Here is a 20,221-nt window from a genome sequence, read left to right as displayed (position 1 = left end):
TGCCTGATATAACACAAGGACTATATTACCATAGGTGACTGGTCGAATGATATTACTTTTGCCAATGCAGGTCTCTATACAATGATGCATTGCCAGAGTTTCCTGTTGCATAAGAATGTATTTGATTTTATATGGCGCAGGGCAATCGTAGTGGTGAGATCAACGTGGTCCATCTTTAGCTGAAACCAGGGAATTTTCGCTTTCAATATTTGATGGATAATGATAGGCTACTGGTCTAAGGACTAAGCTCTGGCCAACAGATGGAACACAATATTTAAAAAAACGTTGGATAGTGATTACAAGTAGACTCAAATGTTGGAAAATTGTTGGATTTAATAAAATTATGAGCAGTGCTTACATGCAATTATAGCCTTTGTGCCACATTTGTCCAATGATGTTTTGCTTTATTTATATGCAGACACGGCATAGGGGAAAGCTAGGTTGTTTGCCCGTTGTTTGAATTTGCGTGTCGACGAATAAACACAGATCCTCTGAACTTCAAGAGACACCATACAATACGCCGTAAGTGAACTAACAGCTACAGATCGTAAGAGTTAGAAACTCAACTTGTCACTTTGTGATAAACAACCCTGTAACATGATATAAATATTGTAGTCACCAAATAAGTTTTCAATTTGCAGAAATTTGAAATATCAATGACATCAAAAATTTTTTATTTAAAGCACACTGACCATTTAAATTTAATAAAAATACCCCCGGATCCACGTTCCATCCAGGTTTTTCACCAAACTTTCATTGCAACATTCTCAACGAGGTAAGGTACTGCTTAGGTAAAAATCTGGTTATGTCCATCAGATAACATTTCAAATGTGTAGGGATAGACATTTGTTTTGGGCAATATATTTAACAAGAAAAATGACATGCGACAACCATCCCCAACAATGCATTGTAGCTAGTGACCACATAAAAAGCCCTCCCTTCACCGTATTCAATGTTGATAACTGTTTGAAGATGAATTAATAGCATAGAAGTATAGAAGAAAAACATCCAATGAGTTGAAATTTAACTTTGACATGAAAAACATTATTTATGAAACTACCATTTGGGTGAACTCTGACCCAAAACATAATATTTTGATACCAAAGTCTTTGAACAGTGCCTTCTTGGGAACGAGATGCAATCAGTGTGACAACCATCTCCGGTCTCCCCTAGAGAGCGGACAATTTCAAATTCCTTGAAGGGATATCATAGCGCAGCTGCTACACATGAGTCGGTCACTGTCCACCGTTCATATTTCGCAACATTTCAGTTCACGTTAGCTAGGTGTCGCAGTTTACATTTGCCTTAATTGGCTCAGTGAAACTAAATGACTTTCCTCTTGCATTCTTTGTGAATTTAAACGCAAGCCCGCACTCGCCACGATAATTCGACATGGTTAAAGGAAATGGTTATTATTTTAGTAACGTCGATATAAAATGCTAAGTCACACCCCTCAAGATGCATTCTGAGATGCATTATGCAGCCTTTGGTGATAAGTACCCAGCTTGCACTTGCCTGTCAAACTGAGTTCATGATGTGTCGAAGCGTCCGTTGGCAAAGCATGCAATGAAATGTAAATGTGCCGATGTATGTGCAGTTCTCGCTATTGCGTCGTGTTAGAGCGTTACCAGTTCAAAGCAACAGCATGCGTCCTACTATGCATTATTCCTGTTGAGTGGGTCACAAACCTCACTCCTCTAGGCGGATCCTGAATTAACCTAAGCACTAATAAAATTGCGTTCTCTTAAATCGCGATTTCGGTGTGAAAAGGATTCATCATACAGCCCTAGTCAGAACCGCGGCTTAAGACGGTATGATGGGCAAGCATTTGCTAACGCCAAATATTAGGGATGGGCTTTTTTTTTTTTTTTTTTTTTTTTTTTTTTTTTTTTTGTATTTTCATTTTTAGGATACATTTTTCGGTTGATTTTAAGAAATCTGGTGTTTGCATGGAAAAGTAACGAGTTTTTCCACATTTATGCCTAGTCTACTATTGTTCAAGGACACAAGGTTGCGTTTTAATTTAATTTGATTAACTATTCAACTCCCAGCCACGGTGCGCAATCACAAATTCCTATCCAGTTATTTGGGCTTGAAAGCTGGCAATACCAGTTGTCGAACTTGTCAAAAACTTGGTGTCATTTCGCATTGTCATTTTTACCCATAAAACCCACATCATACCCTTTTTTCGTTTGATTTCATTTTAAAGGGAATACAAATTCAACTGCCATTTCTGATTCGAATCGGATCAAGATGAACAAATATCGCGACAGAAAGGAGGAAGGTCGGATTTGATCTTCCCAGCTTTATCTTTGCCGCAGTCGATTCCTACGCAACCTGCGCTGTAATGACCTTGCACAATGGTATATTCTAAATAAATTAAGAGGCAACATGGCCTTAGCAATTAAACAAGTAACGTGCTGTGCAATTTACTTATATCTGGTAGATCGCGTTAGAAGATCGCCATTGTTTTTCTCCATTTAGAGATTTGTCAGGGTGCTTTGGCTGCGCATAATATCATGCAGGTGTTGAACCTAAATTTGACTCAACACTGAGGTTCTTACAGATTATCCTCGTCAAAATGTTGCTTGCCATAGCCTATTCCGCTGCGCTTGAATGGTGCTGCAATCATGTGAATTTAGCGGATGAAATTCTACGACCCCACTACTGTAGGCTACCCAACTCCAATCAAAATATTTAAAAGTCTTCAACTTTTTTCAAAACATTTACAAAAATAACAATCCCTACTAAATATTTATTTTTCCACTCAGCACTATATTAGTTAGACCAGATAATTTGGGTACCTAAAGCTTTTGGGCTCTAGCTAAGATGAGACAAGGCAGCTATGAAAATATATTGCTTGTTTACAAGCAAGTTTATCCAGCAACAAAAGAATCTAAGAGATTACCAGCTGATTGGCAAGTACAGCCCTTTAGGTACGTCCTTAGCAAGCTGAAAAAGCAATGACTCAGCAAGTTTTTGTAAGGCAAAATGACAATTTTCATCCTTTAGTTTAAATGTTTTACCACTTTTAGCACAGCTCGACAGGTTGATGCCAGGATACCCTGGCAGTGATCTGAGGCTCCCACTGGCATGATGAAATAAGACTGTCTGTGAGCTTGATTAATAATACATTCATCTCTGACTGGAATCAGAGCTTAAGAATGTCAGTCTAAACAGAAAAACATCCTCATTCTTTAAAAGAAAATGTAGTTCATACTGGGAATGCATGTTCAGAGGAATGCTTTCTTTAAAAAGCTTCACCTGAGACGACAGACAGCACGTGCACAAGTCTGGGGTCTCAGGCAGAGCTCTAAGCCCTGCGCTTCTGGTTCTGGGGTTCGGGTGAGGCCCCAAACAGAGCCTCTTACCATATGTACCATATTCTGCAGGGCTGGATCCGTAGAAGCCAGGGGTGCCTGCGGGGACCGGGTACTGCTGTGGGGCAGGGGTCACGTAGGTCGACCGGTACTGTGGAGAAACGCACAAGAACACGGACAGGGTCAGGTCCAGAACCCAAACTTTACACACGCAAAAGCAGCATCCCGTACAGACACAGCGAGTCCGCCCGACAGTCTGCCGTGGAAACAGGGGCCGAACTGGGACACGTCCGTAAGGTTTAAGACTCGATATTTCAAATGTACCACTCCAAAGATTTATTTTCAACCCTTACTTTTTTGATGTCTTATTTAAATCTGTGCCAAATTTGAATGATACAACCACAAGGCTGAGAACTACTCCAGATTGTTGGAGGCTGCTCCAGAAAATCCAGACTGTAAAAAAAAAAAAAGAAAAATATTCAAGCAAAGCCGGCCACACAGAGGCCTCCAGGAGAAGCCACGGCTGCAGAACACACGTTTGGTAAAACAGCAGTAATGTAGCACTAAGATGCGCCCACAAACAGTTCACATCCACAGATCTCTTAAACCTTGCTCACCAAAAAAGAAAAGAAGAATGTTACACACAACCCTGCATGACGGCGGTTCACACGCACACCACACACAAACGGCGAAAGGGCTCATGGCCTCTTCAGTAACTGGGGGAAGCCTTCGTTTACACCACACTAAAAGCACAGAGGAAACACTTACACAGGGAAAGGAAAGGCCGTTTTGTGTGGTCGGGTCAGCAGCGTGTCTGAGGCAGCGGGGCCAATGGGCAGGTGGAGGGATGCGGCACTTGGGAGAAACTCTACCTCCCTCTAGCCCTCTCTGCCTGGGCGGGGCCTCCGAGGGGCCGCACAATACGGAAGGCCCTGGAGCAGTCAGCTGATCTGCAACGGCCCTTTGTCTGAACGCAGGACCATTGAACTGAGGCCAGACTCAGCACAAACTCTCAGTGGGCCAGAGGATGGCTATGTGTGTGTGTGTGTGTGTGGGTGTGGGTGTGTGGGTGTGGGTGTGTGAGTGAATCGATGTGAGTCAGATACTTATGCCAAGCTGATACCACAGACCAAGGGCGGAGTTGGTGGGATAGCTTGTTCCTCAAGTTTTTCCACCCACTTGTATCCCAACCACCTTAATCGCATGTGAATTGTTACCACAATTTCTTAGTGAAAGGGCAAGAAACGGCAACATGAAGCTCGTTCACCTGTGTAGATGAATCTGGAGAGGACTCCCTTGTTTCATGGCCAGTTTATACATGTAACTGCACAAAGAAGGGTGTGGCTGCCTGCTCAGAGTCTGGGGAATGGCTGTAATGTTGGGTTTGGGTAGTTGTCACAGAAAGTGAAAGTCATCGCACATACAGAATACCTTAAATGTTCCTCAGGTAAGCAACAAATCAGGACCATAGCAATCTTCCCAGTACAGTAACAATGTAGTGCAGCTATGATGCATGTCTCTCTTCAATACTCTAATAAGTCTCTAACCAGAGGTTGCTAAATCTGGGAAATCTAGACAGCAAAGAGCTATAATTAAACCTCGACGCACGGCAGGGTACGCAGCAGGGCGGAGCTACCTGTCCAGGGGGGATGAAGTAGGTGGGTGCCTGGGAGTTGCCGAACGTCAGTTGCTGCTGTGGGATCATCATCATCTGGGACCCAGGTTGGTATACGTGCGTGGGAGCCACGGGCCGTGGCGTGCTGCTGGGCGGGACTCGTGGGGCATTGCTGGGCAGACTGGGCCTGTTCTGGTAGTACGGCTGCAACAGGGGAGCAGGGAAGGGAAGGCATGGTCACGGGTGCATCCGAGTCAGCCCCCATTACCATTATAATACACTGTCACCATTACTGTACCACAGTGAAGAGGGGTTAAGTAATGAGAGTTCATGCTTAGCAAGCAGTTACAAGCAATATGTCCAAAAGGTTATAGCAGGCAGTATTACCCCATTCCCAAGGGGATTTGGGTTGGGTAGAGAATTTAGTAGGGTTTTAATAGTGGCTCAAAACAATAGTATAGCAGTCATTTTGATCGGTTGAGGTCGAGAGTACCATATGGCACTGTTGGGATTTTACTGTAGTCACGCTTGAGTGCCATAAAGCACTCTTGGGACTGAAATGGTTAACTCCTGGTATCCCCAGAACTATAGGTCAGTCCCAGATCCAGGATGGGTCTCTGAAGGTCTGTCTAAATCCAGCAAGGAGTTCACGCTGCAAATGTGTGCCAGTTTCTGCACTTGCCAGGCAAAGAGAGAGGCCAAAGTGTCTCTGTTTATAACAGAGAGAACAGTTCCACTCTCAAGCAATACCACCAAATAACTGCCAAACTTAAAAGCTGCATGGCAAAATGCACAAAATGAGCTTTACATTTAAAGCGGGAGGAAAATTGAAATGGTTGAGTTGTTTTTTGCAGCATAAAAAATGTAATCTTTGGCTCATTACATGTTATTTCGCTCAGAATCATGACAGCCAGGAGGGCAGTTTACAGTAGTGTCCAGGCTGTAAACTACCCTCCTGTAAAGAGCCTGGTACAGTAGTGTTCAGGCTGTAAACTACCCTCCTGTAAAGAGCCTGGGCACCTAGAACGACACTACTTGGAACAGAACTGATGGGTGGAAGGACTTCCAGGACAGTGAAATATGTACAGCAAATTCACATTTGCCAAATCTTCATTTAATATCCCAGCCCATTTACTTTCACAACTATCATCTTTTGTTGGGTAAAGACTGCATTTATAAAATAGGTACATATTAATGACTAGACATGTAGCCTTGCCCGTACCATAAAGCTCCACACTACTTAGGGGATACTTAAACGCACACTACAATCCTGCCACTGTTGGAAGGGGGGAAAATAATGACTCGGTCATGCATCCCTACAACATGGAATAGTGTGGCTGCCCACTCATTAAAACCACTCATTCAGGCTGAAGAGATGGGCATTTATACTCCAAGAACAAAAGTGTCTGATTAGGGAAATGCGTCCTCAGAAATAACATCCAATGCAAAATGGTTCATTCTACAGCAATTTCCGTGAATAAGCCTTGGATTATAGCGACTGAGAACCTTTACTCAAACGCATAACAATTATTTGGCAGACAGCAATCTGGATAAGGCTAAAAAGTGACAATGCTAAGCTAAATTAAGCATCATGCAAAATGATCTTGTGGCGTTGCAGTATCAGAAGTGTGAACTTGTCAGAATAAAGAGTGCTTGTAGTGAAATGTTAAAATATGTAGAGAACCAAATGGATAACCAAACTTCAATTCAAAGGTTGCTTTGTCTAGCCTATGAGCCACTTGGTCTAGAAGTAGCGTTCATGACAGCATTATAGCAAAGATAACACCAATTAAAGCTTTTGTGTTTAACCAACCGTTTCAAGTTGGGCCATGACGGCTGTAGTATGATCACGTTCGCAATTATTTGAGTCGACTGCGATCAATTCACTATTGAACTAAAGAACATGGATGCAGTTCCCATGTCAAATCCAACTGCACCCACCTTGAAAGACGGAAAGCCCAAAAACGTGGAGGCAGTAATGTTGTATAGAAAACAAAATCAGGATCAGTAAAAAGTAAAAGAAATCATAGTGTATTTGCATTTTTGCTAAATTATTCATTAGACTAACTCTAAAATAAAACACAATTAAATAACTTAATCATTTGTACAAAATTGCCACCCAAACTTGCATTTTCTTATTGAAATTGAAAATTGTTTTGAAAAAGTTGCCAGCTATTTAGCTATAGGGAAACATTGGGCACAAATCTTCAATACTAGGACTAACGTATTTTTCAATTTTTCAGTGGTTGCACCTTTAATATCTGCATTTATAGAATGCGGTGTATATTTTCACCATGCTTTTTTGGTTCTTATGTACAAACAAATGCAGAATCCTGTGTTAACGTGACCACTACTTTTTAATAGTATATCTAAGACTGCACAATAGGCATTTTCACATTTCACCTTGTCCAATTCGACAATTCAGAAGCCTTTCCAATTCGAATTCCAACCCAGCAGGGGAAGATCTGCTGAACTTCTGCCATTTCCATGCTCCATTTTCCATGGAGTAAATGTTTAGGCCTTTCCAATGACGTACTTGTGTACCATATAATGTACCATGCCTCCAACCACATTACCACACGAACAGGAAGTTTGATAAAACATTGAGCAGACTAATCATTTTGCATACACAATTCAGTGGCTTTCAATTTAAGATGCAATTCCAATTCAATCAAACAGCAGAGATGCTCTGGGGGGGGAATTGAAGCTGAAATACTGAGCAGTTGAGGAAGTCACAGATTCTCTGGTCAGATGGCTGTTGTGGCCATCACTCACCAAGCTGGTGTCACTTCCAGCCTCAAGGCTGAGAACAAATGATCGAGCAGCAGTCCAGAATGTGCGCCAGACGTGCATGAGGACGGCAGAAACAGCCAGACAGGAGAACTTGGTGCACCGTGAAAATGTCACAGTTGCTGGGATGGGACGCCACACGGCTGTTTCAGGGACTTTAGTACCCGATAAACAGTGAGGTCTCATGAATGAGCAATGCAAGAACACATTCTCCTGAGTTGCTCCTCACCTTTCTCCTGTCAATTTAAGGTCAAACTCATTTCATTTAAGAATAAGTTCCCAAACACTGATCATTCATATAAATTCCTTCATACTCGCACTCCCTAACCTTCCTGTAATTGTGCTTTCAAAGTAAAGACCTTGCAGTCTCAAGTTACATTGGCATACAATCGAAAGGCAACATATTTAAACAGCTGATCAGGAATGGTGATGAAGTGATCGAGCTCAGAATGAGGTTATGCATTTCAACGGCTAAACAGACAACTGGGATACAGCTTCTGCTGGGGTTGGCCAAAATTGCCAGGCCAGAGCGATGTGCTTTAGATAAACCAGTTTCACCTCAGGTGCATTTGACCTCGGCAAACATCTTGTGTGTAGCTCAACCACAGCAACTGGAGTTCAATGTAACTGTGATGAGGCCAAAGGAGTACAATCTGCACCATCTCAAACCAGATTTATAGACCTTCCAGATGTTTAGAATTCCAGTATTAATAGTTCCCAACACGAGTTCACTAGAGTTCGCACTAAACAGACGGGTGTTGGACACTAGTCTAGCGGTGGAGGAGGAGCAAGATGAAGCATTACCTGCAGTGACCTGAATCCTCCCTTCAGCAGCACAACACACACAAGACAGGAAGCGTTAGGAGAGGAGAGGGAAGAGAGACCGAGAGGGTGAGTGTGAGAGGAGAAGGGGGGGGGGGGGGGGGGGGGGGGGGGGAGAGAGAAAGCAGGAAAGTCCATTACCCATATGCAAACATGGCAACGTACACAGCTCCCACCCCAGAGCCCTGAATTAACAACCAACATGCAGGAAATCCGCCTGTGCGCGTTTAAACACTACACAGCCGCAGAGCTCTCCCAGGAGAAAGAAAAATGTATAAATCCTTCCCTATAATTAGTAATCCGTACCCTCAATTAGTATTTCGTGCCCTCAAATTACTTAATTTATTCCCTCGTCACCACCCGTACATTGTACGTTAAGAAAGCAAGCATTACTCTTACAGAATACTGCACAGCATCAAACATGAGCGGCCACTGTAAACAGAGACGGGAATGGAATGTCTTCTTCGAGAATGTCAAAGTTTAAACGAGGGAATGATTTAATTCACGTTTCATTCAATGAATATGAGGCCACAAATGAGTAATTCAAGTGCACCAAGTATTGAATAGGGCACGGATTATAAACTCGAGGGAACCAATTTGTGGGCACAGATTACCAATTTGAGGGCACAAATTAGTAACGGGAGGGCATATAACTGTCAGTAAACAATTTACAGATCCCAGGGGGACGATTTATTAACAAAAAAAACAAAAACAAATCTATATTAATTGGCTTTTTTTAATAAAAGAAAGATTACAGTATGGCTATTCTACAAATAGAATAAGCAGCAGAATTTATTCACGTTATGTCAACAGTTTGCAAAAAGAAAAAAGGCGTATGAATCATTGCATGATGCTGATCAAAAGACTGCTTCGACTTTATAAATGAACTAAATAAAGATTTTAAAATGTAAGCTTTCAATTAACATTTCCCAAATGCAAACTGGCTTAATTTGAGCAGAGGAACCAAGAGCACAATTATGCAGTGGCACAAAATCAACGAAGAGCACATTTAGCTCTGGAAAGACAGTTTCGGTAAAGTCACCTTTTAAAATAACATCTAATGCCTCAAAACCCACCAACTACAGGTGAAGGCGTCTGGGCAACATTGAGAATTTGCATGTCGTGTGTGCTTTCAGTGAGAGGTTAAAGAGGTTTGTGTTTCCAGTCCACACATGAATGGGGACAGGGAGAGAGAGAGGGAGCTCAGAGCTGCCAGGCCCTGTTCTGAGGGATCAAGACTCTCCAGTCCTGCAGGTCCTGGCAGACCAGGCTATTATTCGCCAACCCATTTACCACAGCACAGGAGATATCCATTGGGCCGCTTACTTCAACCCGTATGGCCTACATAGCAACCTACACAGGTCTTTGGCCAAGCAGCAAAGATAACCACTCCCCCTAAGGCTTAAGCCAACTTAAGTGCCTAAGCCAATTTTAGGAGCTATACAGTTACCACACTAGACTCCACTCCCTTTCTGGTCTGGGCCTAGGTCTTTGAGCTCTCCCTCCGCCCCCCGTGCCCTGCCATCTCCACAGGGGTGTTAGTACCTGTTGGTGTAAAGCACGAGGCCCTGCAGCAAACTAGAAGAGGAGCAAGATAGGGTCAAAGGTCAGAGGTGAAGAGCCACACAGGAAACGAGCAGTCACAGTAGAAAGAAGCATGCATGCACATACACGCATGCACTCGGTAACACGGGCAGTGGCGGTAGGAGATTCTCAGAAGCGTGACATGCCCCTTTTGGCTCCTGTAACATGGCGGTAAGAAACTACAGGGAAATGTTTTGGAGACCTGGGATTTGACAGTAGAAACTCTTTCGTTTTGCAGTGCTGAGTCTGAAGCGAGGTGCTCCAAGAGCAGTGAGAATGCAGGGCAGAAGAGGAGGCTCAGGTCGACCCTTGAGATACAGGAGAGTGTCCCGCCCAATGTGAAAACAGTGACCCCAATGAGAAAGTGGTTTGGAATATTAGGAATTTCCATAGCGGAAAGAAATATATAGAAATATAAATTCTCTTATCCTCATCCAATACGGTTAGAAAAAACGACACTGAAAGATAAAGAACTAGATGACGGCAGCACACGTGCAGTTTAACAATACTGAAAATCTACAAATAATAAAAATAAAACCGATGATTCTCATTCGGAGAATGAGTTGTGTAATTGTTTGCCGAGTTTCTCTATGGGAATTAGTCTCAAACCACTTCCTAGGACTGGTCCCATTTTTGCAGTGAGCGGGACATTAACCTCTATGCCTCCCTTCCATTGAGCTTGCTATGCAAAGAGAATGATTGCTATGCAAAGAGGGTTAATACAACCCTCTACCACTACCAAAAACAGTGACAAGCAACTGCATACATCTTTATAGAAGGATGTAAATACAGTTTTGTTGAAGTATCAATGAAAATGACTTGGAACCTGTGTCAGATGAGGGCTCCAAAACAAAAAACCCCCAAACCCTCCACAAAAAACAAAATGCCCAATGAACCATACTAGCTGACCTAAGAATCAATGAAACAATGACAACTCCAACATCGTAGTGTGTTCTGCTTCCATATTTACTACCTGGTCTTGGGGCTGGAATGGAACCCCTCCACTGGTATTCAACACAGACCAGGCACTTCTGCTTGGCTCAGGTAAGACGGTTCAGGTAGAATTTTAGTTACATCTTTCGTAATATGATCATTTCAAAACCGCATTTACACGGCATACACACGCCATCTCAGCAAGGAATTTTAATGCAACATGCGTGCAGAGTGAGAAGGCAGAGAGACCACATTTTTTGGGATGAAAGTTGCTGATATCCAAAAACTTGATCACAATTGATTGCAATGAGAAACATAACTACTACAGTGGATGTAACTACAACAGATATGAAAACTATTGAGCTGTACATAAGTCTTGCCAAACCCCAAATGGCACCACTATATCGTTTCCCAGGGGTCATCTGGTGCAGTGCCTCCTATTCTCACCGGCCAGATTGTGGTGTAAGAGGGCTGCACTTTTAGCCAAACGGCATTGAAAACATGCTCGCAGTGCATTTCAGGCCATTACACAATTCACACAGAAATTGAGTCCTGCTTTTCCCCATGACTTTGAGATGAGGAAACATGATTAAGGGTTTATTTAGGGCACAGTAGTTATATTTGCATTACATATTATAAAAGTATGGACTTCTCTCTGGTCTCGGCTGGCTAAACTTGACAGGAAATTACACGAAACTGATGATGGCTGTGTGTCACATATTTTAAGAACAGTAGGATACTGGAGCCCATCCAATGACTTAGCACATCATATGGCCTGCTCTCTATCAAGGCGGGGCAGCACACAGTTTTGAAAACTGCCACAGCCCTGTATGTCCACTGTGCTTCAAACATGTACTCACCACTGGGCAGAGTGCTTCAGATTTAAACCTAGCTAGTTGCTGAGCAAAGGCAGACCAATTCCACGGAAATTGAATACACAAAACAAATTGCGCAAGGGAATTTAATGTCCATTAACAGTGAGCGTAGACAGCAAAACATTGTGTGATTTTGGTTCTGTACTCTTTGAGTTTGAAAGGAAACAATGACAATGAGGTTGAATTACAGAAGGGGAGCTTTAATTTGAGGGTATTTTCATACATATTGGATGAAGTTTAGAAATGATAGAACCTTTTGAACAGTCTCCCCAAAAAGGCATCAAAAAATACTGGTCAGTTTAACACAATGTAGAATAAAAAAAAAAAGAAGTTATATTTGGTTGCATATCCTTTGAATGCAATGACTGCTTGAAGTCAGTGATGCATGGACATCACCTGACACTAGGCATCTGCCCTGGTGATCTGCCAAGCCTGTACTGCAAGCCATCTTCAGTTTCTGCTTGTTTTGGGGACTTTTTGCCTTCAGTCTCCTCTTCTGTACGTAAAAAGTGTGTTCAACTGGATTCAGATACGGTGATTGACTCAAAGATTTTCCATTTTGTGGCTGCCAAAACCCCCTTTGTTGCAGTATGTTTCGAGTCATCGTCTTGTTGCATGATGCAGGGCCTCCCAATGAGTTTGGAGGCATTAGGTTTTATCTGAGCAGGCAATTTCTGTAGACCTCAGAATTCATTGTTCTACTTCGGTTCCTAGTCACATCATCGATGAAAACAAGTGAGCCTGTTCCACTGGCAGCCATCCAACATGTTTCACGGATGAGGTGGTATGCTTTAGATCATGGGCATTTCCTTTTTTTCTCTCCACACTTTCCTCTTTCCATCACTCTGGTACATGTTTCTCTCATCAGTCCACAAGACTTTGTTCCAGAACTCTTGGGCCCTTTTAGCAAACTAATCTCTAATCTTTCTGTTCTTCAGTAGTTTGAAGCTTGTAGAGAGGTTGTAGGGTACCCTGCGTGGGGTAGTCTTCTATGTATGGTAGACATTGACTCATCTACACCTGCATCCAGGAGTGTGTTTTTGATTTGTTGGGACATTGTCCGGGGGGGTTTTCACCAGTTGTTTTTATCTTGTTAATAATTAACCAAACTGTTGAGGGTTTTTGCATTGTTCCTGATTGGTTGATTTTCATTTGAGCCTTATGACAGCCATCTTAATTTGCAACGACACTCTTCTTCCTCCTGTTGTCACACCCCAACAACAATCTCCAAAGGCAATTGCAAAGTCTAGAATCAAGACTAGAATCAAGACTAGACATCAACAGCACTCTTCTGCATTCATTAACACAAATGAACACAAGCTTAACGAAACATCAGTTCAACAATTCAATTCAACAATACCATGGTACCTTAAAATGGGGGGGGATCATGTACAAAAGGTGCTGTCATTTCTAAACTGTTAATCCGATACGGATGAAAATGGATGTATCCTTTCAAATTCAAAGTGCTAGAGTACAGAAAACACAATGAGTCACTATCCAATGAATTTCGGTGTTTACAGTATGCCAATGTGTATCTGCTAACCTACAGTTCAGTCATTCATGTAATGTAAGCAATAGCATCTTCTAACAACAATTCTGCAAAGCCAATGCAAGGACTAGAATTATTACGTTACAGTGGGAAATAAAGTAAACCAGTGCACTACATTAAACAAAAGTTCCAGCAATGGCAAAACATGTAATCAAAAGAATGACACATTTGTTGATTAGATACATATTGAAGTTATTATATACTGTTGACTAGCTAGTCAACTAGCTCACGAGCCACTCAGCTAAGCTAGCAAAATGAGGGGCATTTTGTTTACATGCAGTGCAGGACGGGAAAACTATGGTCCCTGAGAGATACAAACTAAGTGTTAGCTATTAGCTATTGTATGCATTTACAGCTTCTCGATCTGGAGTTTTTCTGCCATTCACACTATTGCTTTACTGGCTCCGACAAGTTATCAGTAATTGAGAGCGTGCCACTTTGGACAGTCTGGTACCGTAGGTGTGCCGGTGTGCCTGTCTGCTACCTGCCTGTTCACACTGGCGCGAGACATAATGGGCACCCACTGTTCTCATGTTCATTAGTGACAGAATGACTTGCACTTCGAGAAGCAAGCCTGATTCCGTTAGCATTTGATCTCTCCCATGTTAAATCTATGGACAAGTCACTTTTTCTTTTCCTTTGTGGTGATTTGACATCAGCACTTCACTTCCTCTTTATCACGGGTTTAAAAATATAAAAAAATAAATAATTGACCCCAGAGAGGAGTCTCTCTGTGAATCAAAAATGGGATGCGGGGCAGGCTAAGTACATCTGGATATTGCACAGTCGGTCCGCTGCATTAGCAACAACACAGTTGCAAATGCATTACACACCAGTCTCAGGGGCACAACCCAAGGTTATCTTGGTAACACAGTTACTCGTGCCACCATCAGGGTTTGTAATGTGATGTGGTACAAAAGGCAACGGGGTCCAATTCTCTGACAACAGCAGGCGAGTTCAAATGGGGGTGCTGTTATGGTAACAGGAATATTTGAAAGGAACCAGATGAGGTGATGGTGTGACATACTGGAGTTAAAGCGAGAGAGAGCAAGAGGACCCTCCACTACATCTGGACTCATGAGCTGCGGCCCACACTACAGCACACAACTGAGGCCCTGCTAAGGCTGCTGTTGGCCCTGACTCAACCGAATCGACAAGTAGGCGCAAATACCTGGCGGGGTTGCGGTGTGGGGTTCATTTGTGGGGGTGGAGTGGCAAAGACAACAGAGGGTGGCTGACCAGGAGGAAAAGTGGCCTGGAACACAAATAAAAGTACAAGAATTTTAAAGTGTAGTCATTGCCCATGTTCATCCAAAACATGTTCTCCATGTTCTGCTGCTTTCCTAGCCCAAGTAAAGAGCTTACCTGAGAGAGTCCAGGGGAGGGGGCAGGGTGGGGGGCAGAGGGGGGTCCTGCTATAGGCTGTGGTGCTTTATTCATTTCATGGGGTTCTGCATGGAGAGCCACGGACCAGTATAGAAATCTGTGGAAGAGAAGGCGCAGTCAGTCGATTGAATCCAGGCGCGCGTGTCAAAAGCGCGGCAATGAAGGACACTTACAGTTCAAAACTGTGCAACTCCCAGATGAGGGTGTTGCTCTGTAGCAGGCCAACGTGGAAGTCACTGCCCTAATCGCCCTGAGGGAGGCAGAGAGAGGAGACGTTAAAACAGACATCAGCAGCATGGCAAGAGCGGCACAGAAATCAGTTCCAAAACAGAGGCGCATAAAGCCAGTATATACTGAAACCCCCACAGTCAATCACTCAAGAGTACTGGGGAGTGGGCAGCACACTACTGTGGGTGCCAGTGACTTGCAAATATCAGGCTACATCTCCAATGAGAATTCCAAATAGTGGACAAGTTTATGGTAGTGGAGGTCACAACCCAAATGCGTCGCCCTATTCCTAGCCCCGATAGGGCGACAAGCATTAACACACAACGCGTGCCAAAAATAGTGAGGCAGAGGTATTTATGGGAGGGAAATTATCAAGCTTAGATGGGACACTCCACTGAAGACATATCCCATTCAGTGTAAACAAACATGACTCAAAGAGGAGAGATTTGCAGTGTACAAATAACAACCCCCGAGAAGGATAATGAACTTGTACACAAACACACATTTACAGGCTGAACCTCAGCCCACCTCACTCTGGCTGAAGACTCTGAACAGAGTCAACAGACTCCAGTGGAGTTTCCCCTCACGCGCTGAACCAGCGCCAGGGAGGGCCGTGGTGCCTTTAAGAGGCGGGTGACTGAGGGACAGGGCGAGGGGGGTGAGGAGAGGTAGGGTGACTGTGCGTTTGTGCTGAGTGGGCAACGCAGGGGGAGGGGGGCCGGGGGCCGGCCCAGGCAGGCTCAGGCACTGTCCACTCAGCTGTGGAACGCCAATAAGCGGAGGGATGGGGGAGGGGCAGATGGGTGTACATTAAAATGGGGGAGTAGGTCTGCTCATGCGCCTTCCCCTTCAGGTCCTAAGCTTGCATCAGACCGATTTTCTCCCAGGCCGGTGTTTACACCCCAGAACCCACAGACGAGCAGGGACAGGAAGGAATGCTGACACGCTCGCGTCTCGGCACGCCGGGCCTAACCAGCAACTGCAGAAATCCACCTCGACAGCGCCTGAGGGGCTATACACAACAGACCACAGCCTGAATTGCTTTGCCCCATTCTTTCGCGCTCAACGGCGTTAAAACTCAAGTGTGCACAGTCATCCGATTCCTCACTTGCAACCGCGCACATGGGCGAAAACACACACGCGCATACAGACACACATTCGCCGCAAAACTGACGAACATCAAGTCCCCGCACTGAGAACAGACATGGACACGTGCGCACAGCCTGCTCCTTAGCCATCGCATCAGATAAGACGCAGTTAATGGACGCACGCCATTTTCTACGCCGCTGAAGCGGCGTTTCGTTTTAAACCTCCGTCCACATTCGCGTCACAAAGCCGCTGCACATACACAAAGACTGTCCCCGTTCTCACGCCAGAGCACAGAGGCTGAAGCTCCTCGGTATTTTATGAATGAAGCGAACACCCGCTGCGGCTGGCCGGGATCGGAGCCCCGGCACACCCATCCGCCCGCCACCCCGGCAGCCTTACCCCCCGGAGCCTGGCTGGGACCCCCGGTCAGCGCTGGAGGGGTGGTGGAGCGCGCTCTGGGGCGGACGCCCGCGGGCCGCGCGGCCCGGACATGGCCCGGGTGCAGCAGCCTCTCCTCCCCCGGCGCTCTGGCGGAGCGGAGGCACGTGGAGGCCCGGCGGACAGGAGACGGCACACGCACTGCGCTGCACTGCAGAGTCTGACGGGCTCTGCCAGGCGGGGAGAGGGTGCGGAGGGACGGAGGGAACCGAGTGGGGAGGGGTAAGAGCGCGGAAACGCCGGACTGGAGCGCAGACCACGCCTGCTGGTGCAAGGCTCCTCAGCGAGAGAGAGACGGAGACACACACACACACACACACACAGGCTGTTGCAAACGGGCGCGTTGCATAATCTTCTCCGTACTTGTGTTTGACGGAGGGGAAACAGGTGTGCGTCGCTTGGTCGGTCTGTGTGCGAGTCAGGTGAATCCAGTATCCCAGAGACACAACTAGTCGAAAGCAAGTTGACCCATGAGTGCTGGACAAACTGCAGAAAATGGCATGTCGCACACTCCAGTCCAACGAAAAAGAGCTGGTCACACCCCACCAAAAACAAAGCGCTGCATCATGACGATGTCCGTCTTGTCTACGGAGCTCAAAAACAGGTTCACAGTCAATCAGATCGCAAATATAATCTGTCCATTTCGCTTAATTAACAAAATTGATCACAATTAATCAATACCACCGGGCAGCTAATTGTCACCATCTTTTTAAGTTGCAAATGGCGATATCCTTTAGTTGTCGCAATACACCGCAGTTATTCAGACATTCCAATTACTTCACCATGCAGAGATTTTGGGGTTCTCCTGGCAAACCTGAACATATTAAAATCATGAATGAAATGCAAATCAGCCAATCTGTGCAACCCCACTAGTGTTTCTGAAAACGATGCGTTTTGGCCAATGTTTTTGCGCCTTTTATTGTGCAATTGTGACCATGTACGTTGGAAAAAAAATTGTTGATTTACCTGCCAATACTACCTCAACCAAGTAGAGCTAAACAATATGATGCAGAGGTTTTGACAGATGTAATAACTTGAACAGATAGACTAGTATCTTTCAATTACAGCACTTACAACCAAGCCATATTATAATCCTACATTTAAAAGCCTTGACCAAACCCTGGCCAGTGAACGGAAAAATAATATTTGTATGTCCCACACTGGTAATGACCACCCTGAATCTGAACTCTTTTCGGGAACCATCTTAGTTACCTTTATTACAGAACACCTGTAATTTGACAGTCAACTCGCCGTCACACTTAACAGAACAGCAAAGAGAAAACTTATTTCATTCATGTGGGATTCTCAGCATTATCAATGTTTTCAGGGCTGAGCCCATTTCCAAAAATTATCTGCAGAGATACACGTACACATTGAGTCACGGCACTGGATGTTAGGCGTGTCAGACATTGTATTGGAAGGGTGGATCCTGATAAGCTTCTTGAAAGGGAAAGATCGGCTCTTGCATCATAACAGAGGGCAGTCCTGAGGAAGCAAGCTCAAAGCATGCCTACAAATAAGGACAGCCTTGGCAGTGTGAAACCAGATGACCTCAAGAGCTCAACGCACTCTGTAACAGACACCGAATTCCAAGAGGCAGAATATAGGCTATACGTGTTGAACAAACCAGGCTTTATGGGGGGGTTGTAGCATTGAGAGAATGCAGCGAAAAATATTAAGATTCAAATATGACAGTAACCGTATACGAGTATCGTTATTTCAGTGGCTCCATTCCCTGGTCATTGAAAGCAGCCGCTAGAATGGGCCAGAAGAGCAGTGGTTCCCAAGCTTGGTCCAGGAGCCTATCGATTCCCCTCGGTCGTTAATTTGGTCAGATAAAATATTTTGTTCCTGCTTTTAATGAGATTGCAATAATAAATGCCACAATGCACATAATGTGCATAGCTATGTCTGACAATATGGAAAAGGGTAAATAATTCAACTAGACATGAACTGCACCAAATTAAGAAATGTACTCGTTACAATTTCTGACAAATGCGGTGCTCAGGGGGGCCTGGGGACCGGGGTTAGGAGAAACCGCTGTAGAGGTCAGTTCTGAATGATCCAACTCTAAACCGCAAACAACCCAATGGGACACAAAAGGTAGAGTTGGGCGGCATCCTATTTTTGAAACTGTTAAGTACCACCCAAACTTTACCACAGTACACCGTTTAAAAACTAACATGACCGGAGGACACTGAAAAGCAGTTAGAGGCACCAGAACGTGGCTTCATCAGTGAAAATATCAATTCATAATAATATATAAGCAACATTAGGCCTACACAAGAGGGTGCTTACGGTTATTATCGCCAAGACAGTGATGTGGTTAGGAATGAGGCACTTTGCGCTGAGTTCCGTTAGTATCACCGAAGAAAAGAACAGTGTAACACTGCGATTACACAACGGTTACCAACAAAAAGATTATTAATTATTTTTATTACTAGTCCCATTCAACAAAATCTAATTAAAGGCTATCATACATTTTGATAGGCTGCAATGGTGGAAATGCGGGTTTGTTGCGTGTTTGTAAAGTAATGTAACGTTAGTTCCTTAGTCCACCAAAGAAATGCAGGCTGACACCTGCAATCGAATTTCGTTCGACAACATAATTAGGCAAGAGAATAAAGTTGAAGATTGAAAATATTTATCACACATAGGGTATAGTGCTTAAATTCAGGTTTCAAAATATACAGTTGACAGCCCAACACTGTACCAAAACATTGTATAACTGTACAATAATTCAAGCTCACTGGTTGAAAATAGGTTCAAATTGCCACAGCCAATGGCGTTTCAACGTCAGTGCATTTACAGAGAAGAGGAAGGGATAAACACTGTTGTGGTTTGAAGGGGTTTGTTGCTGCCATTCCTCTCTTGACCGTTAGAAGTCCGAAATTACCGACTGTACCTTTAAGTGCAGCAGCAGAAAATAATTTTGAAAGTGAAAACACAAACTAAATGAAAGGCAAATGACAAGCCCATACTTTTCAAAATAAACTAAAATAGCAAAAAGTAAAAGCCATCTTGGGCTATACCACAAAAAGATTCTGTATATATTCTACCTTCTCTGGTTTAAGAGATCATGTGAGGCTTACAACATTGCCAGCGGTGCTGAATACATGCTCTGATGGAGCACTTGTGGCACAAACACAATTCCTGGCGACCCTCAACAATAGTGGAAGTCGTGCTGCATTGGCATTCGTGCTTGAGCTCGCTGCCATTGCTTGCTCTAGTTTTTTCTCGTCAAATAGTCACACGTACACGTCACTCCCAAATGTTTCTGCTGAGGTGCGTGAAAACTGACCAACTCCCACTCTTTAAAGAGAAACGCTTTCAGCCGTTCGCTAAATTTGAACGCAGCTCTAGCTAACCTCATCCATAGCGGAAACCGCCCAACCCTGCACAAAGGGTACATACTGTATAATAACGGTACGACGACAAATAAGATAACCAGGGCCATGGATTTCAGTACAAGTAATAAGAGACATCAATGGAGCTGCTTCTCATTGACCCATGCACGGTTAGGATAACCACCCCAGCTGAAGCCAGGAGAAAGAGAGAGAGAATGAAGTTAAATTCTGACATACTGTGGCTT

General features: G+C 44.2%; 1 protein-coding gene across 10 annotated transcripts in view; it reads right to left on the bottom strand.

Annotated features, from left to right (window-relative positions):
- Positions 1–20,221, bottom strand: part of LOC133107868 (eukaryotic translation initiation factor 4 gamma 1-like) — a 47,832-nt gene that overhangs the window by 22,671 nt on the left and 4,940 nt on the right. For 5 of the 10 annotated variants that reach the window (XM_061217128.1, XM_061217127.1, XM_061217126.1 and 2 more), the window contains 7 exons: positions 15,048–15,124; positions 14,854–14,971; positions 14,660–14,743; positions 10,093–10,125; positions 8,530–8,550; positions 4,957–5,139; positions 3,372–3,471 (listed from right to left, as the gene is read on the bottom strand). In XM_061217128.1, the coding sequence (XP_061073112.1) occupies positions 3,372–3,471; positions 4,957–5,139; positions 8,530–8,550; positions 10,093–10,125; positions 14,660–14,743; positions 14,854–14,928 (496 nt within the window). In that variant the 5' untranslated portion in view covers positions 14,929–14,971; positions 15,048–15,124. Of the gene's footprint in view, positions 1–3,371; positions 3,472–4,956; positions 5,140–8,529; positions 8,551–10,092; positions 10,126–14,659; positions 14,744–14,853; positions 14,972–15,047; positions 15,125–16,590; positions 16,784–20,221 lie in introns of those variants that run through there. The other 5 variants (XM_061217131.1, XM_061217133.1, XM_061217129.1 and 2 more) reach the window with 4 other exon arrangements.

The sequence above is a fragment of the Conger conger genome, chromosome 13 (assembly GCF_963514075.1).
Source record: "Conger conger chromosome 13, fConCon1.1, whole genome shotgun sequence".
NCBI lineage: Eukaryota > Metazoa > Chordata > Actinopteri > Anguilliformes > Congridae > Conger > Conger conger.
The sequence above is the reverse complement of the archived record's forward strand: the minus strand, read 5'-3'. Positions and strand labels throughout refer to the sequence as shown.